At 44.8% G+C, this 17,669-nt stretch overlaps 2 protein-coding genes across 2 annotated transcripts in view; one reads left to right on the top strand and one right to left on the bottom strand.

The window, feature by feature from the left end:
• Nucleotides 1–6,115: 6,115 nt before the first annotated feature.
• T265_00810 (hypothetical protein) overlaps nucleotides 6,116–17,669 on the bottom strand; it is a gene marked incomplete at both ends in the record, with an annotated part of 28,823 nt that continues 17,269 nt past the window's right edge. The window contains one exon of the mRNA XM_009164682.1: nucleotides 6,116–6,334. Coding sequence (XP_009162946.1) covers nucleotides 6,257–6,334 — 78 coding nt within the window. The remainder of the gene's footprint in view (nucleotides 6,335–17,669) is intronic.
• Nucleotides 12,492–17,669, top strand: part of T265_00809 (hypothetical protein) — a gene marked incomplete at both ends in the record, with an annotated part of 7,777 nt that continues 2,599 nt past the window's right edge. Inside the window, 3 exon segments of the mRNA XM_009164681.1 lie at nucleotides 12,492–12,546; nucleotides 15,525–15,679; nucleotides 15,692–15,759. Coding sequence (XP_009162945.1) covers nucleotides 12,492–12,546; nucleotides 15,525–15,679; nucleotides 15,692–15,759 — 278 coding nt within the window.

Raw genomic sequence — 17,669 nt, 5'->3', positions numbered from 1 at the left:
GACAAACTTGGAAAATATGGAGGTTTTGAGAAGGAATTTACGGTAGAAAATGAGATGTCATGAAAAAGCGCAATCATGGTTTGGAGGAAAACGCTCTGAAGGGAATGGAGCCAACCGTACGTAGTGGGAAGGAGCCGAGCAAGATCTACCAAGAGTGCTGTCTCATCAGCACAGCTTCAAAACAGTTTAACCTCGAGAGTTTGTAGCAGCACCTACTTGGTTCTGAAGTGGCATCTTTGTATATCCGGCATGATAACGCGTCCCACGGGTTTCGAATGCGCTTAGAACCGTGACTACGCGGTCCGATACATTCGCGAGAGAGAATAGAAACCAGGCCGCCTCATGTTTCAGTCGCTACGATATTCGAGTACATTACAAATACACTCTGATACACTAATTTGAACAGTTGCATTTGACACGCATTGCCACAAAACGGTGGTGCAATTCACAGTTCACTCTGCTTCTGCTATGCCACGTCAAGGCATTGAACTGATCAACGTATTATCATTTTAACCCCATTTAATCACCATCATCATAGAAAGAAATACACCAATAGAGGGAACTGGTGACGGATTGCCCCAAAACCATGGATGAAGGACCTAGTAATAGAAGGAAAGAAAGAAGCGATGGAGACCTATTGAAAAATACCCTGTCCGTGTTTTCCCCAAACACCAATAGGAACGTAGCTGCACCTACCAAAACCTACATGTTGGAACAAGACGTCGCCATTGAAACAGATTCAACTTTCTTTCGAAGCTATTCTGTACGAGCCCCGCACAAACCACAAATAAGTGTTAGTCAGTCCTGTCAAGGGACAGCAACTCATCACTAGGACTGACTGCCCGCGATATGCTGTAGAGCTGCCAAATACATACAGGGAGAATCATGGGAACCCCAAATAGGGAGGCGCGAAGATTACATAGGAATTAACTTGACAATATCCGCATAGTCACATCTGCTACCAGAGTGAGTCCGATGTGCTATGCACATGTTGCAATCACATAACACCTGCTATACTACGCATAAATTGATAATCAAATATCTGAATACGTTTGAGCACCTCCGACTGAAGGAGGAAAGTCTCTCAGTCACACAGTCGGAATGTTCTAACGTTCACTACATATACCAGCTCTGACCCCGGCGATATTCGTTTCTGAAGACAAAGGTGACGCAGGCTGACTAATATTGCTCGTGTCCCGCCAACATATGGACCTCGTCTGTCACATTGCAGTCACGGCTTGCGTTGCTGCCAAGATAAGCCGTCTTGTCAAAAAAAAACTAGGTTACCATTTTGAAGTTTCAAACTGGTATATAGGAATGGGAAACCCTGAAGCAAGACCTAACATTTCGAGGGCGAAATCTGCATGACTAGACAAGTGATCACTTCCAGTGTTCCGTTGGCGGTAGTTTGTGCAGATGCTGGAATAATGCCACTCATACTGTAAGGCTATCAAATGTTGTTTCGACACCAAAATTCGTCGTCGCCTTTTGACTACACTCGATAATGTCGATGGCCAAAATGAACAACAATGGGAAAGCGAACATTCCCGGCGGATCCCTTAGTTGTGGGGAATTTTTGGAGAGCCCACTGTAAGGCATTACGGAACCAGGGCAATGACACGAAGGATAACCTTCATGTTCCACGTCTTTGGCTAATAATATGGAACAACCAGTCTATCCACGGAGTCGAAAGCTCAGTGAAAACCGCCACAGGCGATTCGGTGGTATGTGTGACGCTACCCGAGCGCCTGACAATGTGAAAACGTAGTCAATACAACCCATACCTGGTCAAATCATGTAAGGTTCCCTCACACTTTCGTCCTACATGATCAATTCAGACGATCTGGTATTATTGGAGCTAGCGGCCACGTTACCGCTGGAGTAACGCTCTTTAATCCTACGATGGAGCAGCCGCAAATTCAATAAAGGCACAAAGACTGAGTGGCACCAAAATGTTGGGACGCATTCTTGTTCTCATATTAGTTTAGACAACCTGGTCCTTCGGCATCACCAGATCTTTCTTTCTGTACGGACATTTTGATGGAGCTGACAGCAGTCTAACAGAAAAGTTTGTTCCATTGTGTTCAACGTTCGCATGGAGGAGCAACGCTGCCTGTTCTGAACTCGTGCTTACATGGTGGGCCTCTAAAAACACATGCCTAGGCCGCCTTTGTGTGTTTATCTTGTCCAAGTTACGACCAACGTTTCCTAGGAAAGTTACTTTAAACGTTTTGGATAGGCTAGTTTGATGAGGTTACTTGACTTATGGATCAGGAAAATTTTCGATGGCTAAGCGAGCGGTTTGTGTCTTCGGTCTCTCCAGGAAACATTGAAAAACACACCGAGCGAGAGCATGTTCTGGCTTAATTGGTCCAGGAAGATGGATACTCAACTACTGATCCTCGCCGCTGGGTGCTAATGGATGTGTGGTAAACCCGGCCCCACGGTTATCCGCCAGAAAGGAAACGCCAGGTAGTACAACGGCGTCTACCGCGGCTGAGAAGCAACTGATTGTGCAAGACAACCTTATGCGTTGAGCCCGAAGTGAAAAAGTTACCAAATGGAGCAAACTTGCACAGTGAAATCGCCAGTGACGCGGACAACAGCTGAGCTCATACTGGGTAGCGGGTTACTTCCTGACGAAAAGTACTTTCACTGAATCAGAGTTAGAGTTAGTTGATGCTCATGCCCAAACAACAAATAAAGAGTGGATAGTAGTTTGGTCCCTGCGGATATCGATAAAAGGACAGTCAAAAGACAATTACTTGCAGAGATCTGGCGGGATACGAAGCTTCAGCAGTCAACGAAAGCTTCCGGCTCAGAAACCTGATCGCAAGGCAGTGGTACTTAGCATAAGACCACTGGAATGATGCAGCTCTTGCGAAATATGTTGGCACACATGTTTCACTCGAAACCTAGAGGGCCAGGAAGCCGTTAATAAGACTTCCGTACTTTGGCCAACCCGGGGCCGAAAACTGTGAATATCACATGGACAACCTCCAGTATGGTTCAATGAGTCAGAGTCCCGTCGTGACGGTTAACGCAATTGAAAAAGCGTAGGATATTAACATGTTCAATGCATGTCTCTGACGTAATATCCTAATAGGTTAGTGATTTGGAACGGGGATTCAAACACTCAAGGTAGTGCACTTGAGTTAAATAGGTTTCAAAGTGAAATGATCAAAGTACATCGACAGAACCACACCTTCGACTGGTGCCGAATTTGAACCACAGCTAATTCACTTTTTGATTTCACATCAGTTTCTGCAAAACATATTCCTGTAAAACCTAGTCAAAACCTTTGAGGGTACGAACAAGATGCTGACTAAGATCACTTTCATTTCCCATTATTAGGAAAAACAAGCGTAGTCGGAAACCAGCAGCCGCATCAAGGTTGGTCTAAATAGCAACGTTCTCATGTGACGTCGAATATCGGGGGACGACACTAATGGATTATCACATGGGTACCCACTGATAACTGCGTAAACGTTCAGCTGTAGCACCCTTTCGGTGCCTAACTGCCATGCTACCCGAAGGAAGTACGATGGCTGGGATACTGACGACTTGCTCAAGCCTAGACAAGAGAAGTCGAGATGTAGAGCTCAGGTTCGAGCCATGGACCTCCCGGTCAGTAAATTCGCGCTCTAAACACTGAGTATCTCGCTCCCCTGGCCAAATGTAGCTGAAAAAATGACAGTACTGAACTACACGATTGCGGATTGGTTGACAGTAGGTCAAAATGCTTGGCCATTGTAAGGGAATCGCACCTATTTGATCAAACCTGGAAATTTTAAAGCTTTCAAAGAGCTGTCTAGCGTCCACCGCGTAATTTACCTGTGAACTCCTATCCGGATCCCGGAGCTTGGAAACCCCATTCCGCGTACTTCCTATAAGTGTCCAAGAGGACGAGAGTCCATATGGAGTCATCGATAGAATACACCAAACAATAATAAGAGTTAATCGTACTTAAACCAAGTAAACTGTTAACAGTGAAATGAATGACCCATTTCAGCACGCGGTTCATGGCACAATTAGACGTTTGCATCCACGCATAACATGAAAATCTTTCAGTACTGCAGTCACCAATTTGCCATTGCAGCGAAGCATCCGTCTGCTGGCTTCGTGACACTGTCTGTTTTTACAGAAGGCGTGACCCTGGTGACAAGCAGTCACTTATACGACGTTGTTGAAAACAGCCGAGAGCTACATGTCGACTAAGGGAATTACAAGAATGCCTGCCCATATTTATTATAAAAACGGTAAGCTTAGGAGGCACCATCAGACTAAGAAAAGATACGTTCCATCTAATGGTGACCGAGCTTTACGTCATTGCCTGTTGTAAATAAGTCCCAGCGATCATGGTACACCATCTTTGAGAATAAGTCCGCTGGGCGATCTCAGCGAACTAAAGGGACTTACACCGCGGAAACGGAAACATCGGTTAGGTCGGTACATGAGTAGCACTAGGAGCAGCCCACCCATTTAAACAAATGGAAGCAAGAATGAAGCGCAAGATGACGTCGAAAAGTAACACCACCTGTGCTATCAGAGTTCAGCAACCATGATCGATTACCGATTGACGTATTTATTACTGACATTGTTAAGCCAAGGTTTATCATCGCGGTATGTATGTATGAGAATAAGGTAGATGAAATGAGATGTGAGCACTGGACAATCGATAGCGGACACCCTTTAAAAGGAATTCTAAAAATTTTCATTCCAAGCCGATTTAGATACGTGACAAGATATGGCCACCCTCGTCAAGTAGATATCACCCAGAGGGCAAGTATGTGGGTGAATGTAGTCGGTTTCCTCTCAATTGTGCGCCTTCGGAAAATCTGTGCAAGCTTGAAGCTGGCATACACGCAGTTGTTTCGTTCGCAATGTACGTTGAGTTACGATTTAAAAACAAGATAGTCAATGTTTCGTATAGGATTGGTTGACAGTTGTAGCTAGCGAACGAAGGCTGAGGTGCTTCAGATGATACTATCACGCCCATTAAATAATCCTCTACAAACAATCATGAGATATCAGTTGGACCGTGATGAGTTTCCGAAAACCGGTCATGTGAAACGTTAGGTCAATTTGGAGGTCATCGTTACCTCGGTGGTACGTTCGCGTTACTACGGTATTTTATAGCCACGTCGGAGAGGCGATATCCCCACAGGCCACAACTAAAATAAACTGGAGATGGTTCAGTGTGTGAAGTAAACCCTGTCAATCAGAATGTCTGTGATCCGAACCCAACTAGGGTTTTTCGATTGCTCCTGACGCCTTTTCAGTTGTCGTGCTACCTTTCGGCCGCGTGGTAACAATACGTCGAAAGAGCACAAGGATTAATGAGTTGATTCGATTACATCATTATGTCATCAAGTTTTTCTAGCAAAATAGTGATTAGCATTGGTTACTTTTTCATCGACATGCCAGTTTTGCAAGGCGGTTCGAAGAAGGTTCATCAGTAGTATCGATAAAGACTCATCTGTGACAACGCTTGGGTGCACAGTTGCTGTTTAACTTGGAGGCACAAAAGCTGGGATGTAGGAGACCACCCAAGCATAGATCAGTGAACGAAAAGCCAGGGTTGAGATCGAGCCTTCCGGTCAGTAGTTTCGAAACCTAAGCATTGACATATTCCCAAGTAACCGATGCATTCCATAATAGTTGCGCTTTGTCAATTAGCGCATAAATGAGTCCATTTCCCATGAAACTTTGCGCTAAACATCGACACGCTTCCATTTTCCGAATAAGTAGAATCAAGCAGTAAATGACATGAAACCTATCTCGACAGCGTGATTTCGAAAGATTTCGCGACGATTACAACTAGGGGATACTGGTATCGTACCCATTTCGACCAATAGTTTTATTCTGGAAAGTCAATTCACAAACAGATATGTTTCTATTCACAAGCTGTCAAACATAGAGTTTAATATTTCTAATGCGATCATGAACTGATGATTCAGTCCTAACAACAGTCCATCCCCCTAGCTTATGTTTTTTAACGCATACGAATCAGACGGAAATATTGGAGAGGCATATCTGACCCACGCTTCCCTCTAAACAAATCCACACAAGCTGACTAACCACCCATTGCTTTCCGTTAGACAGTCAGAAAGGCCAAAGGGTACATATGATGGATTTCCGGTAGCAATTATTTCGCTTTACCCGGTGTACACTGCAAGGATAGGCAACTTTGAAACTAACATTTGTAATGACTGTGCATAAAGTTGGGTTGACAATGAGAATTGGATAAAACAGTTTAAGGAAACCCATCGAAATCATCCTCGGACAATTCTTTCGCACTCTCCAATTCTTGTTGCTCACGTTCGCGCCGCTCCTGAAAAAAAAACGATGCACAATATGGAAGTATAATGAGAACAGCGTCAATGACAAGAAGTCGGAGAATTGCTAAAGCGAATGCTAGTATGTATCGGTATTACAAAACTTCGAATCATAGAGGTGATACGCAAAAATGTCAGGCTGGATTCACTGGTTTTTATTGTTCATTTGTCGTACCTACAACAAGAACGGTGCGATCCTTTAACTGGGAGGGGGCTCAAGAGAAAACTTTTATCAGTCCAGAAGTTCGAAAAGCAAGTAAACCAAAGGCACCGACATAATGGAGTTGATTCGAGACTTCACGGTCGGTAGTAAATCCCTCTTCTTCAATGGGAGCCAATCGTAGTATTGAAATTTATGAACACCTGCCTGCAATTTTAAACTTTCGTAATAATAAACAATCGATCAACCGTTATCTGTCCTGATTAGAATTTCAAGTGCATGTGGACAAAAGGCATGAAAAACTATGCTAGGAGTTTCTAAAAGTAACATTTGCTTTGTCACTGACCTCGATTACTTTAAAACCTTGTTTGGGTCGACCGTTTTACAGTGGGAAGGCGCTCGCAATATTTGTATAGTCACACAAAACACAGCATAACATGTGCTCATAACCTACTTTGTAATGGATACGTTTATGTTACGGCGCTACTGACAAATGTCTGCTACTCAATCCGCCCCACCTACGAATTAGGGACGTCTCTACCTTAGGAGGCTACTTTGGACTGGTCCCAAAAAATTTACTAATATATTAGTCCACAAATGAATAATGCCAAGATACAGCAGGAAATGTCGGGAGTTTCGGTCCTACCACTGTGACATTAGGAATTGCTTTCTCAGTTGTCAGAAAACACGAATAGTTGTGGCATGGCAATTTTCAGGAAGGACAGATGCTTGAAAATAATCGGAATGCCATTACTCAGCTGAGAACCTTAAACTCTGCTAAAATCGCAGTAGGAAAGCCGTCAAGTTTCTGGACCAGAATAGCCAGCTGCCGATTGACGCTCAATCAGTCAATCAATTCAGTATCGGCCAACGATGATGAGTGTTCAGGCATGCCACAGGCACGACCGTCAATAACGAGCATTCAGGCATGTGACAGAAGCAATGACCCATGATGATGAGTATTCGGACATGACATACAAGTAACGCCTGCCAATCACCCAACGCCGATCGTACGGCCTAGAGTCAAGGTCAAAAGTGCGCTTTAAATACCGCGGGGGCCACCGTAATTCACGCATTTGCTTGTCCGCAGTGAGGCTGTTGCGTTCTTTGCTGGTGAGTCATTTTTCAACTGGAGTGGGGTTGCAGTTAGTTACAACGGAATAGCGATTCTAGAACCCGCGGAAGTACGATAACTCCTGAAGCATTGATGGAAATTCTGCCGCGACGAAGTCAGTTTGAATTGGAACAATTGCGATTGATGGAAACTTTGATGCGGCAACTCACGATTCAGTCGCCGAATTGGGCTCCAGATGCAAATCCCGTTGACTCGATCGCCAACAGCATCACGAAGTCCCAATATGAGCCCTATGCTGGTCTAGTATTCGATTCGTGGTTCAAACGTTATGAATATGTTTTTAAAGTCGAGCCTGAAGCACATAGACGGTGCCTGGTGAGTGCAGTTATGGTTAAGAAAAATTGGCACAATAAAACTAACGCCTTATTCCGACTTCATTCTAGGAAAGAACACATGAAATCCCAGCTTTGACGAAACCGTTCAACAACTCTCAAAAACCTTCGGTAAGTGTTTTTACTTTTGTAATATTCGTTATTAACGTATGAAACTAGTAGAAAACTAAACTGAAGACTACATCACTTATGCCGATAGAGTTAATCTTGAATGTGAACACGAGGGAAGTATTTAATTTTCATATGCGACCTTAAGTCAGTCGGTGATCGGAAGGTCTGTGGTTCGAACCCGACCTCTGCCTAGGCTTGGTCACCCTAACAGTATCCTAGCCCTCGTGATTCCTTCGGGAGGCATGGCAGCTAGACACCGAAAGGGTGTTACAGCTGCCACATTTAGGAAGTGATGTCAGAACCAGGCTGTTGAACAGAATTGAACGATCTTCCGAAATAACATTGGAGACCATTAGTCACGAGCAGCAGCGTCTCTTCAATCCCAAACGGGACAAGGCACCATTAACCCAATATATGCCGCAACTCGCAATCCACAGTCTCCTGACGGTCGATCTCCAGCAGAGTTTATGTTGGACAGGCGGTTGATAAAGAATCACTAAGTTGTCACATCCTTTCGGTGCCTGGTTGCCATCCCACCCGAGAGAAACACGAGAGCAGAGATATTGCCAGGTTGCCCAAACCTACATAGAAGTCGATATGCATAAGTCGGGATCGAATCACGCACCTTCCGGTCAGCAGATTCGCGCTCTAACCACTGGGTCACCTCACACAAGGCAGTTGAGGCTTATCCACGATTTCATCCTGCTAACATTCACGCGTATTCAATCACCAACAGGAGGGAAACGAACGTTCCACTCTGGAAACTGTCTGTTTGTGAGAAAATATAGCCCTGGGCAACGAAATTAGACTCTCGGACTCGTCCTCAAAAGAATCCGCCATGTGATTTATGGTGTAGGTCGCAACTAGACTGAACCTTACCGTAGCGTAATGGTATGTGTGCCTCCGTGGCCAAATGAGCTATACTGGGTGGTGTCCACGCAACACTCACAAGTTGGTCAATGATTAGATGTCTGGCTAACGCTGTCTCCTAACTCTCCAGGTTGGGGGTTATAACATGTGTGGCGACTTGTTCTATAAAAATGGTATTGCACTTTCATTCCAAGGTAAACACTCTCTTGAACCGAAGGCTTTGATTGAGAACTTCAGCCGACCTCTTGTTTACGTCTCGGTACCCTGAAAGTATCCCAGCCCGGGTACAATCATGACAATTACAACTAAAAACAACCCCATACCACATCAGCCGTCGCGCGGTGTCACCAGTCGGGTCGCCTCACTTGCTGCATACAGCGGAGCTGGTGAGCAAAAACATCCTACTACTGGCACCTCCCTTCCATTTTCACTGTTTCCCTCTCCTACCCTATCTAACCCAAATCTGATTACTTTCCCCCTCTCTCTGCAGGTTAAAGCATTAGGACTGACGACTTTGCTCGCCGTATATCAAGCTTAGCTGTAGCTTCTGTAAGTTCGACTTCAGTAACAGCCCTAAACACTCCGAAGCTTGTTTTCAATTCCCGCAAGCTGCTCTAATTAGCTGTTTTTAATATTCGCACACTGAGGCAAGCAGGATAACAGGTGTCTCTTGCTTGCACTTTGGATCACCTACACTGATATGCGCTGCCTGACAGAAACAATGATACAAGACGCAAGTGGTATGACTGAACTGACTGCTCCCTCGTGCCCTTCCAGGTTCAGTGTGTGCAAATTTGGTGATGCAGGGGCTGGATATGCTGGATATGCCAGCGTGGGCAATGCATTGAGCGAACGAGCGGAAGCGTTCCTACTTGGCTGGATGCCCGTTAACAGTCTACGTTAACGTCTCTGCGCGGTTCGTTTGGCAACGTCTGTGAAAGAATGTCAAGAAAGTGAGGTCATCGCACCCTGGTCAGTGTATCTGCTTACGTCCCAAATGACTAGCTCAGAATCTGCCAAAAAGTGTCTAGGTGCTATTTTACGACGGGCTAAAGGCTCAGGTATCTTTGCGGTTTGTGGTGACATGAACAACCAGTTAGGTAAGCTAAGCGCCTCTGATACCCAACTGGGTGGTCTTCTCGGGTTGGATACGAGACGCACAGAAAACGGAAATCGTCTAGTTTAGATGTGTGCCGATCACACACTGTTTCTTTGCAGAACCAATTTCCGGTACAATATAAATCGCTCGAAGACATGGTGGGAACCTAAAAGTCAGTCTGAAGTCCAAATGGACCACATCGGGCGTCAGTTACCGGCATAACGGCGTTGACTACCGATGAATCATGTAAGTAGTCCACCGGCCGGTGTTCAGGCTCCGCCCCCGTAACTGACAGAAGGTTAAGGTTACTATTGAATACATGAAACGGCTTTGTAATGTTCGTTCATGATTGCTTAATATCCAAAGAACATCCAAGAAAGTCAAGAGGACGTTTTGTAATGTTCACTTTTGAAAAACTATGTGCATATGAGATGCTTACTTTCGTGCATGCTACGTTGTAACCGCTTGGTTCGTATTTGCTAGTAACTTCGCAGCGAAGGGCTTTCCTCCTTTCACCGGTGGCGAGAGTCGATCAGCACCTGGTGCTTCTTTTGGAACACCATCATTAACCTTGGCCATGCAATTGTGCGCTGCTGTTTTTCAGGTTTACGCAAAACGGACACACCTCACTTAACCGCTGAGAAGCTAGTGGATGTAGAAATCAAACGAAAATTTCGGAACCGCTTTATCAAAATCCTGGAGGAAGGTCGGATGTCGGATATTAACGGCCGGCGCCACTCAGAGCTGGAAATTTCGTTTGCTGCAAAACCCAATCAATCTAATTCGAACGTCGAATCTATGATAGGACCTTGGATTTGCTGAATGCCCGGCGATAGAGTCATCTGGCTGCAACCCACTCAGAGCTGGAAATTTCGTTTGCTGCAAAACCCAATCAATCTAATTCGAACGTCGAATCTATGATAGGACCTTGGATTTGCTGAATGCCCGGCGATAGAGTCATCCTGGCTGCAACTCCAACTCCAACCGACGCATCATCCGACGCCATGTAAAACTGAGTGTCCGTGAAGATGGCGAAGTCCGAAGAAATAGAGACAAAAATGCTGGAAACATCCGCTGGCTGTTCCATCTGATTCGTTCGACTCGTCCTCGGAAGCCACTTGTCACGGAAACTACCAGGGACCAGGATGGCTGCTTCATCTCCAACAAACGAGAACGTTTGGACCGCTGGGCACAATAATTCGAACAACAATTCGGTTGACCACCTGAAACCTACGATCCGAACTGCGAACTGTGGACTAAGAATATGGGGACGCCTCCAAACTCAGAAGTGTCACAGTGTATTTTTCTACGCAAGCATCATCGTGCTGCTGGTCCTGACGAGGATGGCGGTGAATTCTTCAATCAGTGCCTGTCTAGACTTCTGTCTGGGAGAGAGAGACCGTTTCAGACAAATGGGGTGAGTCGATAATGGTGCCCATTTTTTAAACGGGCACTCGCAGTGAATGTGGCAACCACGCGGGTAATTTTTTGCGTTCCGTTATCACAAAGCTTCTGAAGTCACTGGTTCTTTGTCGTCTTCCGTAGCATGCGCGAATCTTTGACCCGTGAGCATCAAGCGAGATTTCGACCGAGGAAATGCTGCGTCGACCACATCTTCACACTCCGTCAGGTGTTGAAGAAACACCATACGTACAAATGACCAATCTTGCAGTTATCTGACCTCAAGGGTGCGTTCGATTTTGTTGGCCGATCACTGTTCAACAGGGTATGCCGCAGAAGGTTGTGAACACGATTCGATCTCCATATTCACATACCTATGGGGGTATGTGTATGGTGAGCATTCCAAAACCCTCCCTAGAAAAAGCGCTGTCCGACAAGGATGTCCATTCTTTCCATTCTTGTTCAACTTCGTGAACGATGAAATGAGGCGGACGCTGCAGTCCTCAAAATCCTGATGTTCAAATCGTCTCTGGTGAGAACCACGTCGATCTGAAGTACGTAGATGAAATCACCCTCATGTTCGAAGACGAGAGCGCAGTACAAGCTGTGTTGAATAAACTGATCACTATCATATCATCTTTCGGCATGGGTCTACCGCCTTCAAAGTGTAAATTTATGCTTCATAATATGCAGTCTCTGAACATGTCCCTTACAATTCAAGGAAAATCACTGGAGGTTGTGAAGAATTTTACACAACCCGGTAGTTTTGTTTGATCTGTCGGCTATGTGACTGGGAGGTTACTGCACGAATCTAAAGGGCCAGGACCATGTTTGCTAATTTGCGTCACTTGTGGCGTCAAAAAGAAGTCTCAAGGGTCGCGCGTATCGTGCTACGAAAAAAGCTGTATGGTTGTGTGGTTACGGATCCGAACCCATGAACTGAGGTGGATCGGCCATGCTACACACGCCGAAACACTATCTACCAAGTGGGGTGTTGTTCTCTGTACCTCCTTCAGGATGGTGAAAACCACGAGGTAGACAACGTATGACTTCGCAGGAGGGTGTTGTTGGTGCAGTACATCTTCCAGGATGGGTTCCCCGTGAGCCCTCCTGCGCTTAGCTGGAGACATTGCAAGAAATGACCGCTGGTCGATTTCAGTGACGTTCGTGTTGTCGCCTTCTTTCCAGATTGTCTGACTGAGCGGTTGGAGGTGCAAGCACCTTGGAAGGCCTGACATAGGCCAGCACCAGGTCCCCTCTCTCATGCTCTTTTTCTTTTTATTCATAGACTTTAAATATAAATAGATAAACGTTGTGGTTGTACAGCAGAGAACCATCAGTGTTAACAATGACGCTGCTGTCTCTGATGCTAGTGTCTGGGTAAGATCACCGATATGAAAACGGCATGTCAGTAAGCTACAGCTGACTAGGTGACCGATCTCAAAAGTGAAAAAACCGCCATTAGACTTCAAACTGTTGCCATAAATCTACTGAGAACGTCAAACTCTACCAAAATCACAATAGGGAAGCCGTCAGGCATCTGGACCAAACAAGCTAGCTGCCGATTGAACGCTCAGTCAGTCAATCAGTGCAGTAACGTCTGACGATGATGAGTGTTCAGGCATGTTACAGAAGCAACGGTCCACAATGATGAGTTTTCGGGCATAACATAGAAGTAACGCCCACCAATTAACCAACGCCAATCGCATGGCCTAGAGTCAAGGTCAAAAGTGCGCCTTGAAAACCGAGATGCCCCCTGTAATTCATGCATTCACTTGTTCGCAATAAAGCTGTTGTGTTCCTTGTTGGTGAGTCATTTTTCAACACTAAGGTACTGGAGCAGGGATTGCATTTAGTTATAACAGCAACTGAATTTTTCTACTATGGTGGGCGTAAATGATTACTCTAATTACGCAGTTGTATTTTCGAACACCAAGTTGACCTCCATTGGTTATCTCCGGTGTGTAGACCTTGCACCTTCCAATAAGCTTGACAGTTGGACCGACCATATAAGTGCCCCATGGCATACCAGTGTTGCAGCTTCTTACGAAATGTAACTTACAGGGTGGGATCAAGTGAGGTTGGTCGTTCCACTCTAGTGAATGCTTAGCACACTTTAAGGAACAGAGGAAATGATGCGTTCAAGAAACGTTTAGCTGTGACGCTCTTAGTTCAACTGTAATAGCTCAGGTCCTCCGACGATTGCGCCGGAAATGAATTATTGCTGACATGCAAAGATAAGACACATTTGACTCAAACGGAAAGAAGTTAGGGAAACTGGCTGACTCGTAAAGCCGTTTGATATAGCTAAGTAAATGGTAGCCCAAAAATGATTAAAAATGATAAAGGTGCACTCACAGACCACGGAATTGCAGAACATCCATGAGCTGCGTAAACTAGCTTTAAGATGGGATGGATCCTCTTCCGTGCGGAACAATGACGGGCAAGCACACGTAATCGTGGTTTTAAAACGTTTTGACAAATTCAATTTTTGAACAGAATACACTATTCAAAAGGCAGTTGAGATCAATTTTCTCCTTAGCCATTAAAACCTAACCAGAGTGAGCATTTGAAACGTAAAACGGTCTAATTCTTGAGTGTGATGTCAATTCAGTGAAGCTAAGCGGGCTGATTCAGTGAATCATCATATCACTTTCCACCTTCAGAAATAATCGGATGACTAGACGTACAGAAACGGGTTTGGCATACATCTTAGTCGAGCCAGTAAACTTAGGGTGGACTTATCATATCATCATCATCATCATCATCGACATAGGGTGAACTATTCTCACCCCAAATTCCAGATAAAGCCACGGGATTATGCTGCAGCATGAGACGGCTACTTTCAAACGGGTCATCAAGTAGTCCCCATCTATATAAGAAAATAATGCCCAGAGTTACCACGGTAACGACAAATCAGACTAGCTCAACACAGCTTTTGCATCCCGAATACACAATCTAATAGGCGCGAAAACACATCTTCCTACCATCAGGTTAGACGCGACCACAGAGGATATGGCGAGTAACGAACATGACAACTTTGGTACGTGATCGAAAAATCAAACAACTCAAACGGAGGTGAAACAGCGAATGACAAAACTACGGCGCCCCGATCGATAGAGTCGCATGCGCTTGCTACACTGAGGTTTTGAGAAAAACGGACTTTCTGATCCATCGTAACGCGCCCCGTTAATTGCTCATTGTGGGGTTATTATATTTCAACTGAACTCTAGTGAAATGTGAAATGATCAGTGGTTGGATTGTCGCAAGAAGGGCGCCACAGGACAACTTTGTTTTTCATTGCTGTTGGTCACGAAATTCTCCGGTACCCGTCGTTAGGACGTGGATATTTTCTGGTACGCTACCTCGTATCATTCAACCAGACACGCTTTAATAACCTGAATCTATACATAGTCGCCGGATTCAGAAAAATGGAGTAACCGGGAAGACCACATAACACCACTGTTTACCAAAACCTAGGCAGCCAAAGCTGAGGCGACACCTTACCAAAGTAGTTGGCACAGAAAGCAGCAACACACTATGTAACTGGTAGCCAGTTCAAAGTCATGCTTAAATGGCAGTAAATCATCACATTTGGGCTACACCGAAACATCGTACACGCTTGTTGTAATCAACATTTTCACAACATCAGTAAGCAAAGGAATGTCCCACCCAACAAGCGGTTTTATTGAAATACGCCAGTCCCTTCTTATGAGAAAAACAGGTGGGTCGCAGCCGATACGTCCTCTGTGGCGAAATTTATTGTGCTCGGAAAGCCGTGAATCTGACATTTTCAACCAACTTCCCAACTACTTGTATTATACGAAGTAAAATTTCAGAGTCAGGTATACACGTCGCACAGACTGGTGGAATGCATACCATGCACGGTAATCTGAAGGCGAGCCCTTATATGGCTCATTTGTGCGTATAGAAAAATTATTACCGAAAGATATTTGTTTTTTACCCTAAAACTAGAAAGAAATCACGAAAAACTAATCTGCTCACATGCCCGAATAGGAATAGTTTGTCGTTTGAAATGTCAAGTTTCCATTCGGGTATTAAAATCCACCTATTTCAGCATTTGTAAAACCTCTGGATGCCATGGACGTATCCGATGGTCCGCCAAGTTTTTTGCAAACGCAGGGACATCTCGCCGAAAGAAATACAGAAGAAAACAGTTCAGCTGTAGCACCCTTTCGGTGCCTAACTGCCGTGCCATCTGAAGGAAGCACTGTCAGTATATAGCCAAGTTGCCCGATCCCAGAAAAGAGAAGTCGAGATGCAGAGGTCGGGTTTGAACCACGGAACTTCCGGTCAGTAAATTCGCGCTCTAATCACTGAACCACCTCGCCACTTCGACGAGGAAAATACAGTATAATAGCTGCAGTCGTGTTGCTAGCTGTGTGATCACATAGCTAACAGACTGGGGTCAACAGTTAAACCTATAGAACAAATCACATCCCAGCCAACCGGCAACAAATCGGGTGAAATAACACAGCCTCCATAATAACAGGCTGTACACGAAAAATATATAGTGTAGCAAACTTACTTTTGTTCTATATTGCTTTCATAGGGGAGGGGTTAATGTGGACAAAACCCAGGCTTCCAGAGACAGAAACATACGTCCTATATTTCGTTCCCTTAGTACTTCTCTCCCGCCCATCTTAAGGTGACAAACATAACTATGCTGCTGGCTCATAGTTAACCGTCCAAAGTAAAATGATATGCTCTATTGCCCAGTTCCTTAGCCATGTAACTTTACAATCCTCCCCATTTTCGGGACAGAGAATTCCTTCCTTGCAGCGGCAACGTCCCCGTGAGTGCTCTTTAAATTACTTACGACCGAGCAGAAGAAGCAGATTCGGTACCCAACGCGTAACAAAACCAAGCAAAAAAACCTGGACATGACTCATCTATCACAGTGTATGTACTAGATTAAAACTGTCAGCTATGCTGACGTGTACTTTAATCGGGTTTCAGGTCATAGATTTGTAGCAGGATACATGTTTAGTGCACGCATGTTCCAACCTCTGCATGCGGTTGTAAATACAGCCTTCATTCGGGACCGAAATCATTCGTTCGCAGCGCACGTTTCACTGGTGGGTCCCTTACGCATAGGTCATGCATGCACGCTCATGCAAGCACGTGATAAAACGACCGCAGTTCGAACTGGACGAATGAGTCGGAGGGTACGACAAGTGGGGGTCGTTTTTGTGGGAAAACAGGCCCTTTGTTCAAAAGTTAAGCCATGGGGCACACGTCGTCGTAAAAGTAATGATCTTTCTCGAATTTTGAAAATCCAGTGGAAAACATGCTACAGTTCATAAGTGGTTTCAGGGTTTTCAGAATTGGCATTCACATAACTCTCGTGTGGACAGTCCTCCTGTCAAGTGATTTTGAGACACCGCTCGTGTAACGGTCATATTAACCAACGTCCAAAGTCCGGATAACTCCATTACGACCACTACCATACTTCACTAGTTTGTTTCCGATGAAGTTTATTCAGTCTAATATGCACGTGTAAGTGAACTGCACAGAGGGGCAGGTATACGAACAGCGAATTAGCCATATGGGTCTCGAGGCTGTGTTAGGTGCAAATGACAAACTTTCACTAACTTGATCTATAGGAAAACGTCGGGCTACTCATCATTTAATTTATACTGCTCTTGTCTTCAACTTTCCATGCTTTCCCATGGATTTCACTTTAACAGTGGGTGTATTGAGAACGAGAGTATACGCAGCCATCATAGTTACACATAACCACTTGTTCGTCAGTATGGAATGTGGTTAACTGGTCGGCTAAAACATCACTTCGTACTTTCTATGTGAAAACGCAAAGGCATATCTATTGGAACAAACATAAGACTAATATAGTAAAACTACAGAACCTACTGTAATAAGCTTCAACCAGTCCTCCCATCCACCCACACGAGTCTAAAGATCCCAAAAGGCTCAAAATGATTGCGCTAAGGGAAGATTACTGATTGATTTCTTTGGTTACCTACCTGCCACTACGTATTCACCATGAATCGCACACGTACGTATTTATCATTTAATGATAGTTTGTTTACCACCAATTCATACAACAGCTCGAGCCAGTTAAGTCTAACGGGAAATGACAAAGTCACCGAGGCATATAGCCAATGGTTGCTATCTGACTAATGTATGCACAAAATGTTTTGAAAGAAAAGATAAAACAAACATCGGTGAAATACAGCGGTTC

The sequence above is a fragment of the Opisthorchis viverrini genome, assembly GCF_000715545.1.
Source record: "Opisthorchis viverrini unplaced genomic scaffold opera_v5_8, whole genome shotgun sequence".
NCBI lineage: Eukaryota > Metazoa > Platyhelminthes > Trematoda > Opisthorchiida > Opisthorchiidae > Opisthorchis > Opisthorchis viverrini.
Note: the sequence above shows the minus strand (reverse complement) of the source record. Positions and strands in the feature narration are given on the sequence as shown.